The 17,337-nt window shown below is 40.8% G+C and overlaps 1 protein-coding gene across 1 annotated transcript; it reads left to right on the top strand.

Moving 5' to 3' along the window:
- The first annotated feature begins 1,520 nt into the window (after nucleotides 1–1,520).
- LOC125525582 (polyadenylate-binding protein-interacting protein 8) lies at nucleotides 1,521–8,722 on the top strand. The gene is made up of 10 exons (XM_048690590.2): nucleotides 1,521–2,114; nucleotides 2,629–2,739; nucleotides 2,823–2,867; nucleotides 4,069–4,141; nucleotides 4,227–4,339; nucleotides 4,448–4,507; nucleotides 5,276–5,323; nucleotides 5,421–5,489; nucleotides 8,171–8,232; nucleotides 8,333–8,722. The coding sequence occupies exons 1-10, from the start codon at nucleotides 1,701–1,703 to the stop codon at nucleotides 8,388–8,390; spliced, it is 1,053 nt and encodes a 350-aa protein (XP_048546547.1). The 5' UTR covers nucleotides 1,521–1,700; the 3' UTR covers nucleotides 8,391–8,722.
- Nucleotides 8,723–17,337: the final 8,615 nt, after the last annotated feature.

Genomic DNA, 17,337 nt, shown 5'->3' with positions numbered 1-17,337 from the left:
ACAAATGCCCATACACCTGCAATTAGACATGACACAAAAGTCTGTGAAGTATTTTTGTCTTGGATAACATAAATAAATTGCTGCATAGTTTGCATTAGAAATCACCTCACAAATATGCATGTATGCAATATTTTTGGTCGTATCCAAGGTAGTTGTGTCCTTATCAGGAAGCCCCAAAATATAATGGTGCACGGGAATGATTTTACCTAGCAAGGAAAGTGCACATTCATAGACCGAAGATCAACCCCGTTTCATCCGATAGGAGCTAGGGCACTTTTATTGAGATTCTATAGAGGCCTAACCAAATAGATCTTGCTCCTAAGCTGCAACTAGTTCGTGCTTTACAGGTTTCGGCTACATTGCCCTGGCTTCTATCAGATGAAACATGGTTGTTGATATGTAACCAATAGAGAAAGTGAATCCAAATTTAAAGTTGTCGATACGTTTCTTAGAGTGCCAATCAAGTTCACAAGGAAATCCGCAGTCAAACTAGAGTTTATAATCCAAATTTAAAGTTGTCGATATGTAACCAGTAGGAGCTAGGGCATTTTTGGAAGCAACTTCAAGGTCATCCTCTAGAGTTTATAAACATATAATCATGCGCCGATGCTTGCTGACATGACCATGAAATAGGTAGTATTAGCGTCAACTTCATTAATCATATCTAACTACCCTTTCTTGTTTACTTGAATTTGCATAGTCTAATTTTATTCTTAACTTCTACACAAAAGTACACACCAAAGTTTGCATACATTGCCCCGTATATTGATGTATAGTCGCATTCATCTAGGGAACCAGTACATTGCTAAGTGTATAAAAAAAACACCATTGAAAGAAATTCCTACAATTTTGATTAAAAAAATAATGACTACTATTAACATTAGCTCTTTTTTGATGAAAAAAGAGAAAATAATCCTCGTTCTGCTCTTATTGTCACTAGCATCATATGGCCACCTAACCCTCAGCTAGATCTCAGATGACAAAGTCTCACCAACCTTTGCACTCCGAGCTCTCGCTCCAACTCTCGTCGTTCAAACCACACATCAGTTTCATGCGCGCCGCATAATAATCGGTCAAGCAAGCTTAGCCCGAGAGGTGCCATCTCACATGGAGCTTCCCTACGTGCACACTGACTCCGCAACACGTATGGTTGCGAGCTCAGAAGATCTCGTCACTCGTACAGATGACTTGCCGTGCCATTCCACACGCCCATACGACTCAATCTACCCACCGAAAACCTTCCTCGTAAAATGATACAACTCTTTATTTTCCCTGCAAGAAAGTCTTTTTTCGGTGTAAAGGATAAGCAAAAAAATAAACGGATAAATACGGTGACAGGAGCACAACGGACAGAAACGGACACGAATACGCCCGGGGGCAATTTATTTCTCCCCAAGAAAGGATTTCGTGGCGCAGGAGAAAATGAAATAAAAACGAAAACGAAAAGGAAAAAGGATATTAGTTGCAGTAGAGAAAAGAGTGGGCTTGGGCACCTATTTATAGCCAACCTCCCCGAAAGCGATCTCGCTCGCCTCCTCCACGCTTTTTTCCTTCCATTCCTCCCTCCCCGCTGCCCCAATAAATAATAAAAACCCAACCCCCACGCCGAATTCCTTCGCTCGATTCGATTTCCTCGCCAATTCACGGGGGCCGCTAGTGCCGGGGGCGCGATCGGCGGTGAGATTCGTCGCCGGGCGGAAATGGTTGCCGTGGCGGCCGAGGGCCCGATCCGCGCCGACGCCGTGCCGGCGGCGGCGGCCGGGGCGGGCGCGGAGAGGGCCGATGCGGCGGCCGCGGGAGGCGCCGCGGCGGCCAAGGCCAGGGAGGACGAGGTCAGGGAGTACAAGAGTGACGTCAGGAAGCTCGAGGAGCTGTTCAAGAAGCTGAACCCCTCCGCGGAGGAGTTCGTGCCACTCTCCCGCCGCCAGGGGGACGGCGCCCGCCGCCTGTCGGCAGACGCGCCCGTCTTCGTCTCGCCCGCGATCGACTACTACGCGCCCCACCACCCGTTCCAGCATCAGCAGATGCACGTGCTGCAGGTGGTCGGTGGCGGAGGCGGAGGGGGCAGGGACTCCAGCAGCGACGGATCCGCCAACGGCCAGCCGAATCGACGGGTAAGCGCGACCCGAATTGCCGATTTGGGCTCGGTTTTTCGATTTGTTTCCTGTGGGGGCTTTGGACTGACGACGCCTTGTGGCCAGATCAGTCGATCAGATTTGAGGTTTATGGTGATGTTGATGGGTTTGGGTTTTTTGATCTCTCTCCCACGCGATCGGCTCGGGGGTTGATCTCTTTTCTAGGGTTTTAGGTGTAGTTGGGTTCTGATGTTGGTACCGTCAATTTTGGGTGACGCGAATTACTTTGTTGAACGGATTTTTCTCATAGATCGATCGATTTCTTCTCCCCTCTTCTTGTACAAGAGATGTCAGTTTTTATGACTATACTAACGTTAATGTTTTATTGGATTCGTGTGGTTGACTTCATATCCGTTTGCTTTTCAGTTGTTGCTAGTTTTTTCACATGAATTTGTTTGTCAATGCTAATTGTACATTTCACCATATTCGGGTTTTAGGGGGCAGCACTTCTTTCTTGGTTATATTGATCAGCTGCATTGTTCTGTGGTTACAGAGAAGGAATGGCTTCAACCAGGGGAGACGTAGGATGGGAGTTCGGCCCCGGCGAACTGATAGGGAGGATAGTGTACGGCGAACTGTCTATGTCTCAGACATTGATCAACATGTGAGAATATCAAAGATAATTGAGCTGTTGTGTTTTTTTTTTCAGTTTTGTTATTGATCCCGGAATCCCCCATTGATTTGCAGGTCACTGAACAGAAACTTGCTGAGGTTTTCTCAAACTGTGGTCAAGTATGCTCTTAATTCCTTAATATTAGATCCTAGTTCTGATAACATATGATGTTTGTTTGTCATATGATGTTTTTCTATGTCTTAAAATAAGATAAGCTATATGTTATTTTAATCGCTTAAAATATTGCATGACAAAACTGGTGTAAGTGGAATTCATCATCTGGTAACTAGGATGAATTTGCTTATATGTTAGATATCTTGAATCCAGAATATGTTGGAACTCATTTCTGTCTGTACGTTGTAGCACACCGCAAGCATGGGTTTGTACTATGACATGAAATAGATGTAATTCACCTGGGTGCCACTCTAGAGTTTCGACTCATTTGATTGAAGGCACTCTGAAACAAATATGTATAGTTCCCTTATTTTCTAATTAATTCTTTAATTATTCCTCCAATCCTCTTTGATCCCTGGCATGAGATAACTTGTCCCAACCCAATAGGAATATGGCCTAACCATTTTTCTTACTCTTATCTATTCATATAGTTTAGTTCTCCCTATTAGTATGCTAAGTTATAAGTTACAAACCAGCATATTTGTGCCACAGTTATACTTGCTGTCAATTAAGGTGGGATGCCATTTGTTTACTCATCTCAGAAGCACAACTAAATTGATCAAAACTGAACAATCCTCATTTAAATAACCCAACCACTACCACGTTTTTACTAATATTTAGTTTAGCAGTCTTTGGTGTATTGAGTATTGACAGAGAGATCATCCTCTGCTGCACCATTTTTTTATGCACATCCCTTTGGTAAGGTGCTTGCACCAGCTCCTGAAGTTAAATTATTTGAGTCCACCTTCACCAGTGCCAGGCTCTCTTGTGTCTTCTGGGGTGCTTTTATTTTTACCTCCCGTAAAGACATAACCCTATTTAAGTGTAACTGATGTATCAGATATTTGATTCCAGTCAATCTGGAACATCCTGTCCTAATTGTCATAATCATCAATTGATGAGAATTACTATCTTCCACGAAACAGATATTATATATCCCTATAAACAGGTGTTGTATGATTGTATCCCTATATGCCGAGTTTAAAGCGATGTGGCGTAAATAGGTGTGGCATAAATACACCCCAATCTTGAAATTCCTGGATCAACCCCTGCTTTAAGTAGTTGCTATATATAGGCAACATTGGATGCTTGCTTGTTTATCTCATTGTTTAGACTTAATCTTCTAACCATCTTTTGCACCTGTAGGTGGTAGATTGCCGTATCTGTGGTGATCCAAACTCAGTGATGCGTTTTGCTTTTATCGAGTTCGCTGATGATGGTAGTATCTTCAACATATAAATTGCTATTTCATAATTGTTATGTTGTAAGAAGCAATCCTGGATGAATTTCTACTTTTTCTGCAGTCGGTGCAAGAGCAGCTTTAACGCTTGGTGGAACCATTCTTGGTTTTTATCCTGTCAGAGTTCTGCCATCTAAGACTGCTATTTTGCCTGTGAACCCCAAATTTCTTCCTCGAGTAAGTAAACATATTTGATCACACAGTTTTCTTTTTCTAAAAATATAGATATATTAGTTGATTTGTGATATCTATAATAATATTAGCCTGAATCTGCTTTTTGTGCAGACGGAGGATGAGAAAGAAATGGTATCAAGGACTGTGTACTGTACTAACATTGACAAAAATGTATGCTGCCTTCTCTTTCATTTCTGTTATGCTTGTAACTGCACATGTAAATTATAATCATACTATCATGAGAGCGTGCAAAATGTGAGCTGGATGTTCTTTCCTTCTTTTGTGAGCAGTTTAAAGACTCACTTGATATGTTGATGTTTTATGATCGTAACTTAGTAGCCTGATTTGGTATTAGGTACTTTGTATTAGCTGGAACTGAAATCCGTTCCATTTGAACCAACGTACACTCAGATGACCGGTTATGATGGGTTGTGGGTTCGCGCTAGCTATTGCTAATTTTGAATAAGTTCCTTCAATAACGCATGATTTACATTACATTATACAAGTTGAAATCTAGGCGTGAGAATTGTTACTAAAACGGACTGTTCTTTCAGATTTGCACACAAATTTCAGCCATGTCCTGAGATAGGGGGTTGATATTAGATCTTAATCGGAACGGATGGCTTAGTTTATGTGTCTACCAGATTTCTTTTGTTTCGGTATCCCTTTTTATAATAGTCTAGGTATTTTTTTGTGTAAGCTTAATGTGCCTAGACTCCTAAATTAATATCATGAGCTGTATTACTTCATTTCTTATTTTCTAGCAGTGAACATTTCAATTATGATCTAGAATAAAGATAAATAACTAAGCCAAAGGACAATTTGTAACGGTAAATCCAGATATCCTTTTGTTGTTCTTTGGTGATTTCTCACGGAGTTTGATATGGTGTTTGTACTGCATCTTTCTGCTTTCTTAGTTCTCTTTGTCTGAACATGTAGGTTCCAGAGGATGTTGTGAAGAATTTCTTTGAGGGAATTTGTGGGGAGGTATGTTCTAATGCTTTTATCTTTCTGAACACATGTTCTTGGATGACTCAGATGAAGTCATTTCCTCAAGACATTGGTACTTTCCCTTTCCATTTAGGTTGCTCGACTGAGGCTGCTCGGTGATTATGTGCATGCCACATGCATTGCCTTTGTTGAGTTTGTTCAGGTAAGCAAAACTTGATATTGTACTTAAATTCATTATAAGTTATCAATAATGTTCTATTTTACCTTCTAAATGCTGCTAATCTCCTAAGATTCTAAAGTGTAGATAAATATAAGATTTTCTTTATGTACTAATCCAACAACTGTAGTTTCTTTTACATAAAGAAACTGCAAACATATAACCAAAGAAACCTTTTGTGTGTGTAACTATCTATCTGCTGTGCTGTTTCATTCTATAGAACTGTTAATTTTCACAGTCGAACTTAATTTGACCATCCTTTGACATTTGTATTGCGCAACACATTATTTTCTCCTTTCTTTGTGTTACATTCAATCATTCCTTTGCAACACCTTCTGGTTTATGCACATCCAAAATAATAATAATCAGAAACACAGTTTCTGTTCTTACAAAAAAGTCAGATGGAAGTTGCCAAACATCTGATCCTTTGCACCTAGTTTCTGATTTCCGTTCTTACAGGAAACATCAGATAAATTGTAGAGCGGCCAAACATTTCGGCCTCTGGTACACAATAACAGCAGTATTTCCAACTTGTTTATGCATAACATTCTAGAAAGTGTTAAGGAGTATTAGTATTGGTCTAGGAGTCCTTATTAGTCTATGTTTAGTTTCCTTGCACCTCAAGTCATGTGTAATATATATATGCCCCTTGGGCCTTCAATAAGTTGCTTTCCTAACATGCTGCTCTAAAATAACACTAAGAATGCGCAAATTTTTATTCAGTCTGAATTCTGAAACCATCCTGCAAAGCATGCAGCTAGCTGCTTACCTTATGATCTGAAACTCAGAGACATTTTGCTTCAGAAGTCATTTTGTTCTTAACCAAGGTCTCTAGGTGGGGGCGACTCCCACCCAAAATTTCTAAAATCATGTTCGAGTATCTTTCAAACTTCATGATCCAAGGACTGTCATTAGGGATGTCAAGTTCTGCCTGCACTCTTGTTCTTAAGGATGTCAAGTTTTAACATCTGAACCCCCCGCACCATATGTCCAATTCCTAGCCCTGGGAAGTCACCAAGTGCATGATTGACATTCAGTTATATTTTGAAAGCGAAATGCACGTTCCACGATGTTTCAAACTGCAAAGTTTCTGACAAATCATGGAATTGACAAGTAAATTTGCCTTTCCAGCATCATTTGATCAAATATTCTTTATAAAAGGCAAAAACTGTATAGACATTAACTATCTAGAAAGGCACACCCGTGAGAACCGAGTGGTGTGTACTATAGTGTAACATTAGCTCAGTTCTGCTTGCACTTCTCTGTTGCGATTTCAGTGTTTTTCAGTCATTGTTAGGCACTGTTGCTTGAATTTCAACCACATCTACCTGATTTCTCCCCATTAGATTTTTCAAAATGTGATATTGTACCACCTAAACAGTTTTTGATAGTGAAATTATTGTTAAAAGTAACCCCTTAGTATACGATATCTCTCTGTTACTGGTTTAATTACCCAGCTACCAATATTCCCATAAGCTGATTGTGATTAATTCCCATGTTCGTTAAACCAAGCTGTCATAATCTTGTATGCCACCATGTAAGTCCCGAAATAGATGATGCTTTAGAAACTGCATAGTGGAAGTTCCTTATCATTGACAACTACTTCCTCTATCAAAATATAAAATGTCTTATATTTTGATATGGAGGGAGTAATTGTTAAAAAACTATTTATGTTAGCTGGATGCAAATGATTATCGGTCTAGCTTTACCTGAACCTTTTCTTTTCAGTTTGGTATTTTGTTGTATTGTCTTTGTTGCATGCCATTGCTTACATTTCAATTAACATCTCACTGGTTTCTCCTAAATCTTTCCAAATGTGATACTATCCTACCGGTTTCAAACATTTTTACCATAGCGAAATATTTGTTAAAAGGCTAATTCCCAAATAGACATCCTTTAGAAAGTGTGCAGTCAAATTTCCCTATCAATGACTTAACTATTTGTTAAAAAGAGTATTTATGTTAGTTAGGTGGACATATTACCATCGTTTTTTTTCATAAAAACTACTTTCACAATATAATCTTGTATGATGTTATACTTGCGTATTTTGTACAAAAGTAACATCAAAGTTTCATGTTGTAGAATATGAAACATAAGAAAAGTCATCTACTATTTTGGAATTGATGGTATCAAGGATTTGGTTATTCAAGGGCTGCTTCCAATCTAACTACGTTTGAATTAGTTCATCTTGCCGCGTGGAAACGTTCAGAAGTTAGGACAAAAGTAGAAAGCTTTTATAAGTCTCATATGCTTGAAGTTTGGTGTGATGTCATTAGTAAGTACAGTAAGTATATCGTAGCTGATCAAGTTTGGAGATACTATTATGACTGATTCACAATTTGTTGGTACTCTTTCTATGGTTAAATGTGAGCCATTTTCTACCCAGTTGTACTCTAAATCTCTTAAAAGCATGACACATTCAAGATTCATTACTTATTAATTATAATGTTCTCCTTGGTATACTATTGTTTATTTTAAGGTTGTTCCTTGCAAAGAAAATCTACTGGTTTCGTTTGGGTGTCGGCATATTGTCACAACTGCTTGATTGAAATCTTTGTACCTAATTGTTATATTTTCTATATACAGTACCATATGTGAGGTTTTTTTTGGCTTTACAGTCTTTGTCTAGCCCTTTTGACCTTTTTTTCTTTTATTTGTACATGTAGGCAGAAGGAGCAATTTTGGCCCTGAACTGCAGTGGCATGCTTCTTGGCTCGCTTCCTGTCAGGTAATCACATGCTTTCCATGCATGTTTTGAATTATTGTTACTTTTAAAAAGCTGATTTATGGCGATGTGCTCAACTGTTTCCTTGTTGTGGATTGTGCAGGGTGAGCCCATCCAAGACCCCAGTGCGTCCCCGTTCGCCTCGTGCGATGTCGCACTGAATCTGTCTCTCGTCTGAAGCCGGCGTCCAGGGCAGCAATTCCGGGCAACAAACCCCTAGTCGTGGCCTTAGAGACTGTTGCGTCGCGGATCAGTAACTGTCGTTGAAGAGAGTGAGTGTTACCGTTTTGGTTATCTAGGCTAGAAGAAGGCCCTTCCTTGCTGATCAGATGAGAGACCCATCTGTATGTTCTTCGCTGGGAGCTCTATTTTCACTTCTTCTTTTTTTGCTATATCCTTATTAATCCGTTTGTTAATTATGGATGGATGCTGTAGCTGCCTTCGACAGGCATTGGAACAATAATGTCTATGGCTTGTCCTATTTCAGACTTCATTCTCACTGATGTTGATGTGCGTGTAACATAAGCTTGCTGCACTATGCATGCTATGAAGGGCATCTTTCGGGGGTAGTGGACAGGGGCATGTGGCTGTGTGTGGCCGTTAGAAGCAGGGCCCACCATTTCTCACAAATGGAAATACTTCAGTGGTTTCAAAATAGGTGTCGTGATAGGATTTTCAAGTCGATCGAAGAGGAACCAAAACACTCCTCGACCGGCCTTGGACAAGGAGCCTGCGATCCTGTCAGCTGTCAGGCTAACTAAGAGTCAACTCAGTGAACAACTAAACAAAATTCGTATTTAGCTACATTTTAGTTTCTTTTTGAGAAATCAACTCCATCTTGGTATTCTTGTTGATTTGGTGATTGGGTATTCCAGCCCAATGCAACACTGATCTCTCCAATTCATACATCCAAACGGGAGTTTAATTTTTATCTACTTCGGTCTAAAGAATGCGTGCTCCAATTCATACATCCAAGTAGAGCCTTAGAGTATCTACAGCAAATCTGGCCCCTCGTCTCTCGTGCTCGGCAGCCACATATCTTAAATCCGGACTTTCAAATCCATGCAAACCCAGGCACATCAATCATACAAGCCAATGTTGCATGTAAATAACAAATATTGATACTAAAAATATGTAGTTCTTACATAAAATTAATTTTAAGTGCACAACTCAAACATTAGCTTATTAGTTCCCATTGTGAGTCCATATATGCTCCACAAGATCACTGAGTAGCTGCGCGTGCATCTGATGATCTCGAAGATACGAATGCATCTGCAGAAAGTTCATAAGTTGATTTGCATCTTGATCTTCCGGTATTTGGACTTGTCTCCAGGCGCTTCAAAATCATTGTTTGTGCAACACCATCACTCTCAGCGTCGATAATCATATTGTATAAAATACCACAACATATCATTAGCTGCCATAGAGTTTCTGATTCTCACATCATTGCAGCTCCACAAACAATTTCCCAACGAGATTGAAGCACACTAAATGCCCTCTCCACATCCTTCCTAGCTGCTTCTTGATTGTTGCAAAGTGGCTTTGTGTTGTTTTCGTATGGTTCGGATATGGTCTTCACAAACGCCGCCCACTAAGGATAGATGCCATGCAAGATAATATCCCATGTTGTAGTCATGGATGTTGACAATGTAGTTGCACGGCGATGATTCCCCATTACAAAGCCTCCTGAACAGAGGAGATCGTTGAAGCACGTTGATATCGTTGTGAGAACCCAACATTCCAAAGCATGCCAAATCCATAAGTCATGTGATGCCACTGCTTCCAATATGATGGTGGTCTCTTTGGTGTGATCTTGATACATTCCCCACAAATCTTTGGGGTAGTTCTTCCATTGCCAATGCATACAATCAATTGATCCGAGCATTTCTGAAAATCCTCTGGCCTCTTCAATAGCCAACAACTTTTCTGTGTCCTGCACATTTGGTTCTCTCAGATACTCTGCTCCAAACACCTGCACCATGGCGCGGAAAAACTTGACAGTAGTCTTCAGGCATGTGCTCTCCCCCATCCGGACCATCTCACCAATGGCATCTGCGGCAGTACCAAGTGCAAGCATCCTTAGAGCGGTCGTGCATTTTTGCTTAGCAGAGAAAGAAAGTTGGCTATAGCAATCCCTTGTGAGCTTCAAGTAGTCATCATGTGCCTCCACTCCCTCCACAATGCGCAAAAACAATGGTTTCTGCGTGTGAAAATGGGGACGAAACCATGGATCATCCGGGAAAGTTGGGTCCGGAGCAACGTAGTCCTTGTGCAGTAGCCATGCTCCGGAGACCCTATCCCGACTGATCACTCCTCTCCATTTGATTGAGCCCTTGAAGTTGAGAATATGCTTCACCTGCCGGTCCATTTCCTCTTGCATGCTTATGAGCATGATCATGTCCACTTCTTCGTCCGAATTTGACAAATTGAAGAACTCATCTTGAATCATTTATCAAGCTTCATCGGTCCATAGTCCTCGTCCAATGAAGCATTAGAATTCATCGTTTCCCTACAAATAAATCACAAAAAAACCGGGGCGGACAATGTGTCGAACACATAGAGTGCAAGGGGCAGCCCGAGAGTTGCCCGACGTACCGCGGTGGTGCCTTGGCCGGCGACGATGTCCGCGGCGGATAGCATGGGTGAGAGGACTGCTCTCCTTTGTGGCCTGTTTGAGCCGCCCGTCTGGGTCATTTTTTTGACCGGTCAGTTGTTAGTGACCGGGACGTCCGTCTAGGCATTTGAGACGGGTTTGGGGCCCCTGACTTTAGATGCTCTTGATGACCCACAAGTATAGGGGATTAATCGCAGTCCTTTCGATAAGTAAGAGTGTCGAACCCAACGAGGAGCAAAAGGAAATGACAAGTGGTTTTCGGCAAGGTAATGTCTGCAAGCACTGAAATTGTAAGTAACGAGGAGTTTGATAGCAAGATAATTGGTAACGTGCAAGTAACGATAATAGTAACAAAAGTGCACCAAGGTAGCCCAATCCTTTTGAGGCAAAGGGCGGGCCAAAACGGTCTCTTATGATAAGCAAAGTGTTCTTGAGGGTACACGTGAATTTCATCTAGTCACTTTCATCATGTTGGTTTGATTTGTATTCGCTACTTTGATAATTTGATATGTGGGTGGAACGGTGCTTAGGTGTTGTTCTTACTTTAACAAACCTCCTACTTATGATTAACCCCCTCGCAAGCATCCGCAACTACGGGAAAAGTATTAAGAATGAATTCTAACCATAGCATTAAACTTTTGGATCCAATCGGCCCCTTACGGAATAGCGCATAAACTAGGTTTAAGCTTCTGTCACTCTCGCAACCCATCATATAATAACCACTCCACAATGCATTCCCTTAGGCCCAAATATGGTGAAGTGTCATGTAGTCGATGTTCACATGACACCACTAAGGGAATCACAACATACATACCATCAAAATATCGAACACATATAAAATTCACATGATTACTTGCAACAAGATTTCTCCCGTGACCTCAATAACAAAAATAACTACTCACAAATGATAATCATGCTCAAGATCAGAGGGGGTATTAAATAGCACATTGGATCTGAACATATAATCTTCGACCAAATAAACCATATAGTAATAAACTACAAGATGTAATCAACACTACTAGTCACCCACAAGTACCAATCTATAGTTCCGGTACAAAGATTGAACACAAGAGATAAACTAGGGTTTGAGAGGAGATGGTGTTGTTGAAGATGTTGATGGAGATTGCCCTCCCCAAGATGGGAGAGTTGTTGGTGATGATGATGACGATGATTTCCCCCTCCGGGAGGGAAGTTCCCCCGGCAAAATCGCTCCGCCGGAGGGCAAAAGTGCTCCTGCCCAAGTTCCGCCTCGAGACGGCGGAGGTTCGTCCCGGAAGCCCTCTCCTTATTTTTTCTAGGTCAAAATGACTTATATACCATAAGATGGGCACCGAAGGTGGGCTAGAATGAGCACAACCCACTAGTCTTGTGCTCACCAGGTGGCCCCCTCCGGTAGTTATTTGCTCAAGTATTTATTATTTATTCCATAAAATTTTCTCGTGAAGTTTCAGCTCATTTGGAGTTGTGCAGAATAGGTAGCCTGACGTTGCTTTTTCAGGTCCAGATTTCCAGCTGCCGGAATTCTCCCTCTTGTGAACCTTGCATATTCTGGGAGAAAAGGCATTAGAATTACTCCAAAAAGCATTATTATGCATAAAAACATTATAAATAACAGTAAGTAAACATGATGCAAAATGGACGTATCAACTCCCCCAATCTTAGACCTCGCTTGTCCTCAAGCGAAAACTGAAATCGAAAAACATGTCCACATGCTTAGAGAGAGAGAGAGAGAGGTGTCGGTAAAAAAATACGGACATAGAAGCATCATGTAAATTTTATATAGAACTTTTATCATAGACTTCTCATGAATAAGTAACTATTCATCACAACATCGAAGTATAAAGCATAAACTCTATTGGACACCAATAAACTATGTTCTCAGTCAACTTTACAACTACAATTCATCATCTTTTCAGGAAGGGTTACGTATCGGAGCCTTTAGGCAAGTCCACATACTCAACCATCATATAGTCTTCTATGATTGCTAACACTCACCGCATACACATGAGAAAAACGTTTCAATCTGACACATAGAAAGATAGGGGCTTATAGTTTCGCCTCCCAACGTATTCACCTCAAGGGTGATGTCAACAATAATAACTCATGCTATCCATATCCAACTGGATATATGTGCCTAGATCTTTCCTCACCACATGATGCTTGCCAAAAAATTAAAATAAAAAGGAATAGAGAGAAATTTTTGACTCTTGTATAAAAGTAAATACATAAAAGTAAAAGATAGGCCCTTCACAGAGGAAAGCACAGGTTGCCATGCACTTTTTGTTTGTATGATCAATCCCTTAGTGCAAAAGAACGTCACGTTATATTGCCCCTTGTGATAGCAACCTTTATTATGTAGTCTGTCGCTTTTATTCTTTGCCATCACAAGTTCGTACAACGCTCAATTTTCTCTTACACTAATTGATCTAACATTTTTAGAAGCAATTTTATTGCCTTGTTGCACCGATGACAACTTACTTGAAGGATCTTACTCAACCCTTAGGTAGGTATGGTGGACTCTTGAAAATAAGATTTGGGTTTAAGGGTTTTGGATGCACAAGTAGTATCTCTACTTGGTGCGGAATTTTTGGCTAGCAAAGATGGGGGGCAAGCACCACATGTTAAAGGATCTATGACAATATAACTTCTATGTGAATATGAACAAGCATAAATCATTACATTGTATTCCTTGTGCAACGTCAACAATTTTGGCATATAATATTTTGATGGGGGCTCACAATCAAAAAAGATTTCCAAGATAGTGTATTTGCACGTGAATCTTCTCTTTCCTTATTAATTATTTCATGAATTGCATCATTGACCAATGCTATATTTGTCAATCTCCAATAAAATTTTCTACTTATGCGGTGTCATCACTTACCATAAGATTAGAATATGATCTTTTTCATTTATTTCCTTTCTTTTTTATTGAACATGAAAGTAAATAAAACAAAACTCAAACTAAACTTTATTATATATCTCGCACACGATTACAAAGATAGTTCACTAAGCAAACTCTCGAGGAGAAAGCATCGAACTAAACTTTTATTCATCTAAAGCAAAAGATAACTATGGATCGAACTAAGACAAGTAAATGCAAAAGATAGTGGGGGTGATACGATACCGGGGCACCGCCCCCAAGCTTGGCGAAAGCCAAGGGGAGTGCCCATACCCGATACTCAATGTTCTTTTGGTGATGAAGAAGGAGGTGGTGGTGATGAAGTGGTACCGATCTTGTCCTCGGGTTTCCATGGCAGAGGCTCACCATCATAAGAGGAGGAGTGAGTCTCGCGGGTCCTGCAACTGGCAGCCAAACTCATACCTTTAAACCTTGCCTCATATTCAAAGACTTGGTTTTGAAGGTCATAGATCTGGCTCTGGAGGAAGTTGATTTGCTCGTTGAAGGAGAAGACGATGTCCTTAATGGACTTGCCATCCACCTTGAGATCACAGGTGTAGTCCGTGATCATGAGGTGATTGGCATTGAGTCCACGTTCCACCATCCCCTTGCACCGAAAGACTTCCTGCTCCATAGCTTCAAGCCTGACCTCCACGAACTTGTTCCTGCATCACTTTCTCTTGGACGGGATATGTCCCAATTGGACGGTATATGCATACGGGGAGTATTTTCGAACCCATAATTGTGAATCAAATTGTGAAACTTTTTATGATGTAACCTGTGTAAAGGTCTCCTTGGCGGGAGTTCTTCTTGAACTTCAGGGTTCTCTTGACTGTTTGATGATCTTATGGCCTGATGAGGATTAGGACGAGTGGAGATGCTAGCCAATGTGCCCCTCTCGGAAGCCGGAGAGTGAACCTCGGGAGAGTTTCCTTCATCTTCCTCCATGGCAACTGCTACCTCTTGAGCTTGCGTTGGTTTTTTCCTTGAAGAGGAAAGGGTGATGCAGCAAAGTAGAGTAAGTATTTCCCTCAGCTTTTGAGAACCAAGGTATAATCCAGTAGGAGACAACGCACAAGCCACCGAATACCTGCACAAAAAAACACCAACTTGCACCCAACGTGATAAAGGGGTTATCAATCCCTTCACGGTTATTTGCAAAGTGAGATCTGATATAGATGGATAAACGGTAAAGTAATATTTTTGGTTTATGCAACGGAAAGTAAAAGATTGCAAAGAAAGTAAATAGGAAACTAAAATTGTAGATCGGAAACTTACATGATGGAAAGTAGACTCGGGGGCCATAGGTTTCACTAGAGGCTTCTCTTAAGATAGAAAATATTACGGTGGGTGAACAAATTACTACCGAGCAATTGATAGAACAATGCATAGTTATGATGATATCTAAGGCAATGATCATGAATATAGGCATCACGTCCGTATCAAGAAGATCGAATCCTGCCTGCATCTACTAGTATTACTCCACACATCGACCGACTCCTGCCTACATCTAGAGTACAATACGTGTCGGTTCCCCTTCTGTCACTAGGATCGAGCACCGCAAGATTGAACCCAAAGCTAAGCACTTCTCCCATTGCAAGAAAAACCAATCTAGTTGGCCAAGTCAAATCGATAGTTCGAAGAGACTTGCAAAGATATCAAATAATGCATATAAGAATTCAGAGGAGATTCAAATAATATTCATAGATAAGCTAATCATAAATCCACAATCCATCGGATCTCAGCAAACACACCGCAAAAGAGTATTACATCGAATAGATCTCCAAGAACATCGAGGAGAACATGGTATTGAGAATCAAAGAGAGAGAAGAAGCCATCTAGCTACTAGCTATGGACCCATAGGTCTATGGTAAACTACTCATGCTTCATCGGAGAGGCAATGGTGTTGATGTAGAAGCCCTCCGTGATCGAATCCCCCTTCAGCAGGACGCCGGAAAAAGGCCCCTAGATGGGATCTCACGGGTACAAAAGGTTGCGGCGGTGGAAAAGTGGTTTCATGGCTCCCCTGGAAGGTTTTGGGATATTTGAGAATATATATAGGCGGAAGAAATAGGTCGGTGGAGTCACGAGGGCCCCACAAGGGCGGGGGGCGCGCCCTACCCCCTGGGCGCGCCTCCCGACCTTGTGTCCGCCTCGTGGCTTTCCTTACGTGCACTCCAAGTCCTCTGGATATCGTTTGGTCCAAGAAAAATCATCGCGAAAGTTTCATTCCGTTTGGACTCCGTTTGGTATTTCTTTTCTGCGAAACTCTAAAACAAGGAAAAAACAGAAACTAGCACTGGGCTCTAGGTTAATAGGTTAGTCCCAAAAATAATACAAAATAACATATTAATGCATATAAAACATCCAAAGCAGATAATATAATAGCATGGAACAATAAAAAATTATAGATGCATTGGAGACGTATCAAGCATCCCCAAGCTTAATTCCTGGTCGTCCTCGAGTAGGTAAATGTTAAAAATAGAATTTCTGATGTGGAATGCTACCTAACATATTTATCCATGTAATTTTCTTTATTGTGTCATGAATGTTCAGATCCATAAGATTCAAAAGAAAAGTTTAATATTGACATAAAAACAATAATACTTCAAGCATACTAACAAGGCAATTATGTCTTCTCAAAATAACATGGCCAAAGAAAGCTATCCCTACAAAATCATATAGTCTGGCTATGCTCCATCTTCATCACACAAAATACTCAAATCATGCACAACCCAGATGACAAGCCGAGCAATTGTTTTTTCATACTTTTGGTGTTCTCATACCTTTTCAACTTTCACGCAATACATGAGCATGAGCCATGGACATAGCACTATAGGTGGAATAGAATATGGTGGTTGTGGAGAAGACAGAAAAAAGGAGATAGTCTCACATCAACTAGGCACATCAACGGGTTATGGAGATGCCCATCAATAGATATCAATGTGAGTGAGCAGGGATTGCCATGCAACAGATGCACTAGAGCTATAAGTGTATGAAAGCTCAAAAAGAAACTAAGTGGGTGTGCACCCAACTTGCTTGCTCACGAAGACCTAGAGCAATTTGAGGAAGCCCATCGTTGGAATGTACAAGCCAAGTTCTATAATGAAAAATTCCCACTAGTATATGAAAGGGACAACATAGGAGACTCTCTATCATGAAGATCATGGTGCTACTTTGAAGCACAAGTGTGGAAAAAGGATAGTAACATTGCCCCTTCTCTCTTTTCTCTCTCTTTTTTTGTTTGGGTTCTTTGGCCTCTTTTTTACTCACATGAGACAATGCTCTAATAATGAAGATCATCACACTTTTATTTGCTTACAACTCGATACTTAGAACAAAATATGACTATATGAATGCCTTCGACGGTGTACCGAGATGTGCAATGACTCAAGAGCAACATGTATAAAAAATGATGAAAGGTGGCTTTGCCATAAATACTATGTCAACTGCATGATCATGCAAAGCAATATGACAATGATGAAGTGTGTCATGATAAACAGAATGGTGGAAGTTGCATGGCAATATATCTCGGAATGGCTATGGAAATGCCATGCTAGGTAGGTATGGTGGCTGTTTTGAGGAAGGTATATGG

This window comes from Triticum urartu, chromosome 7A (genome assembly GCF_056163025.1).
Source record: "Triticum urartu cultivar PI428250 chromosome 7A, HENAU_Tu73, whole genome shotgun sequence".
NCBI classification, from domain to species: domain Eukaryota; kingdom Viridiplantae; phylum Streptophyta; class Magnoliopsida; order Poales; family Poaceae; genus Triticum; species Triticum urartu.
The sequence above is the reverse complement of the archived record's forward strand: the minus strand, read 5'-3'. Positions and strand labels throughout refer to the sequence as shown.

Excerpts from the sequence above, each read along its gene's own strand:
- LOC125525582 (XM_048690590.2), top strand. The coding sequence starts at position 1,701 with ATGGTTGCCGTGGCGGCCGAGGGCCCGATCCGCGCCGACGCCGTGCCG. Across the intron at positions 2,115-2,628 it reads ACGGCCAGCCGAATCGACGG|AGAAGGAATGGCTTCAACCA; the intron begins GTAAGCGCGACC and ends CTGTGGTTACAG. Across the intron at positions 5,324-5,420 it reads TTGAGGGAATTTGTGGGGAG|GTTGCTCGACTGAGGCTGCT; the intron begins GTATGTTCTAAT and ends CTTTCCATTTAG.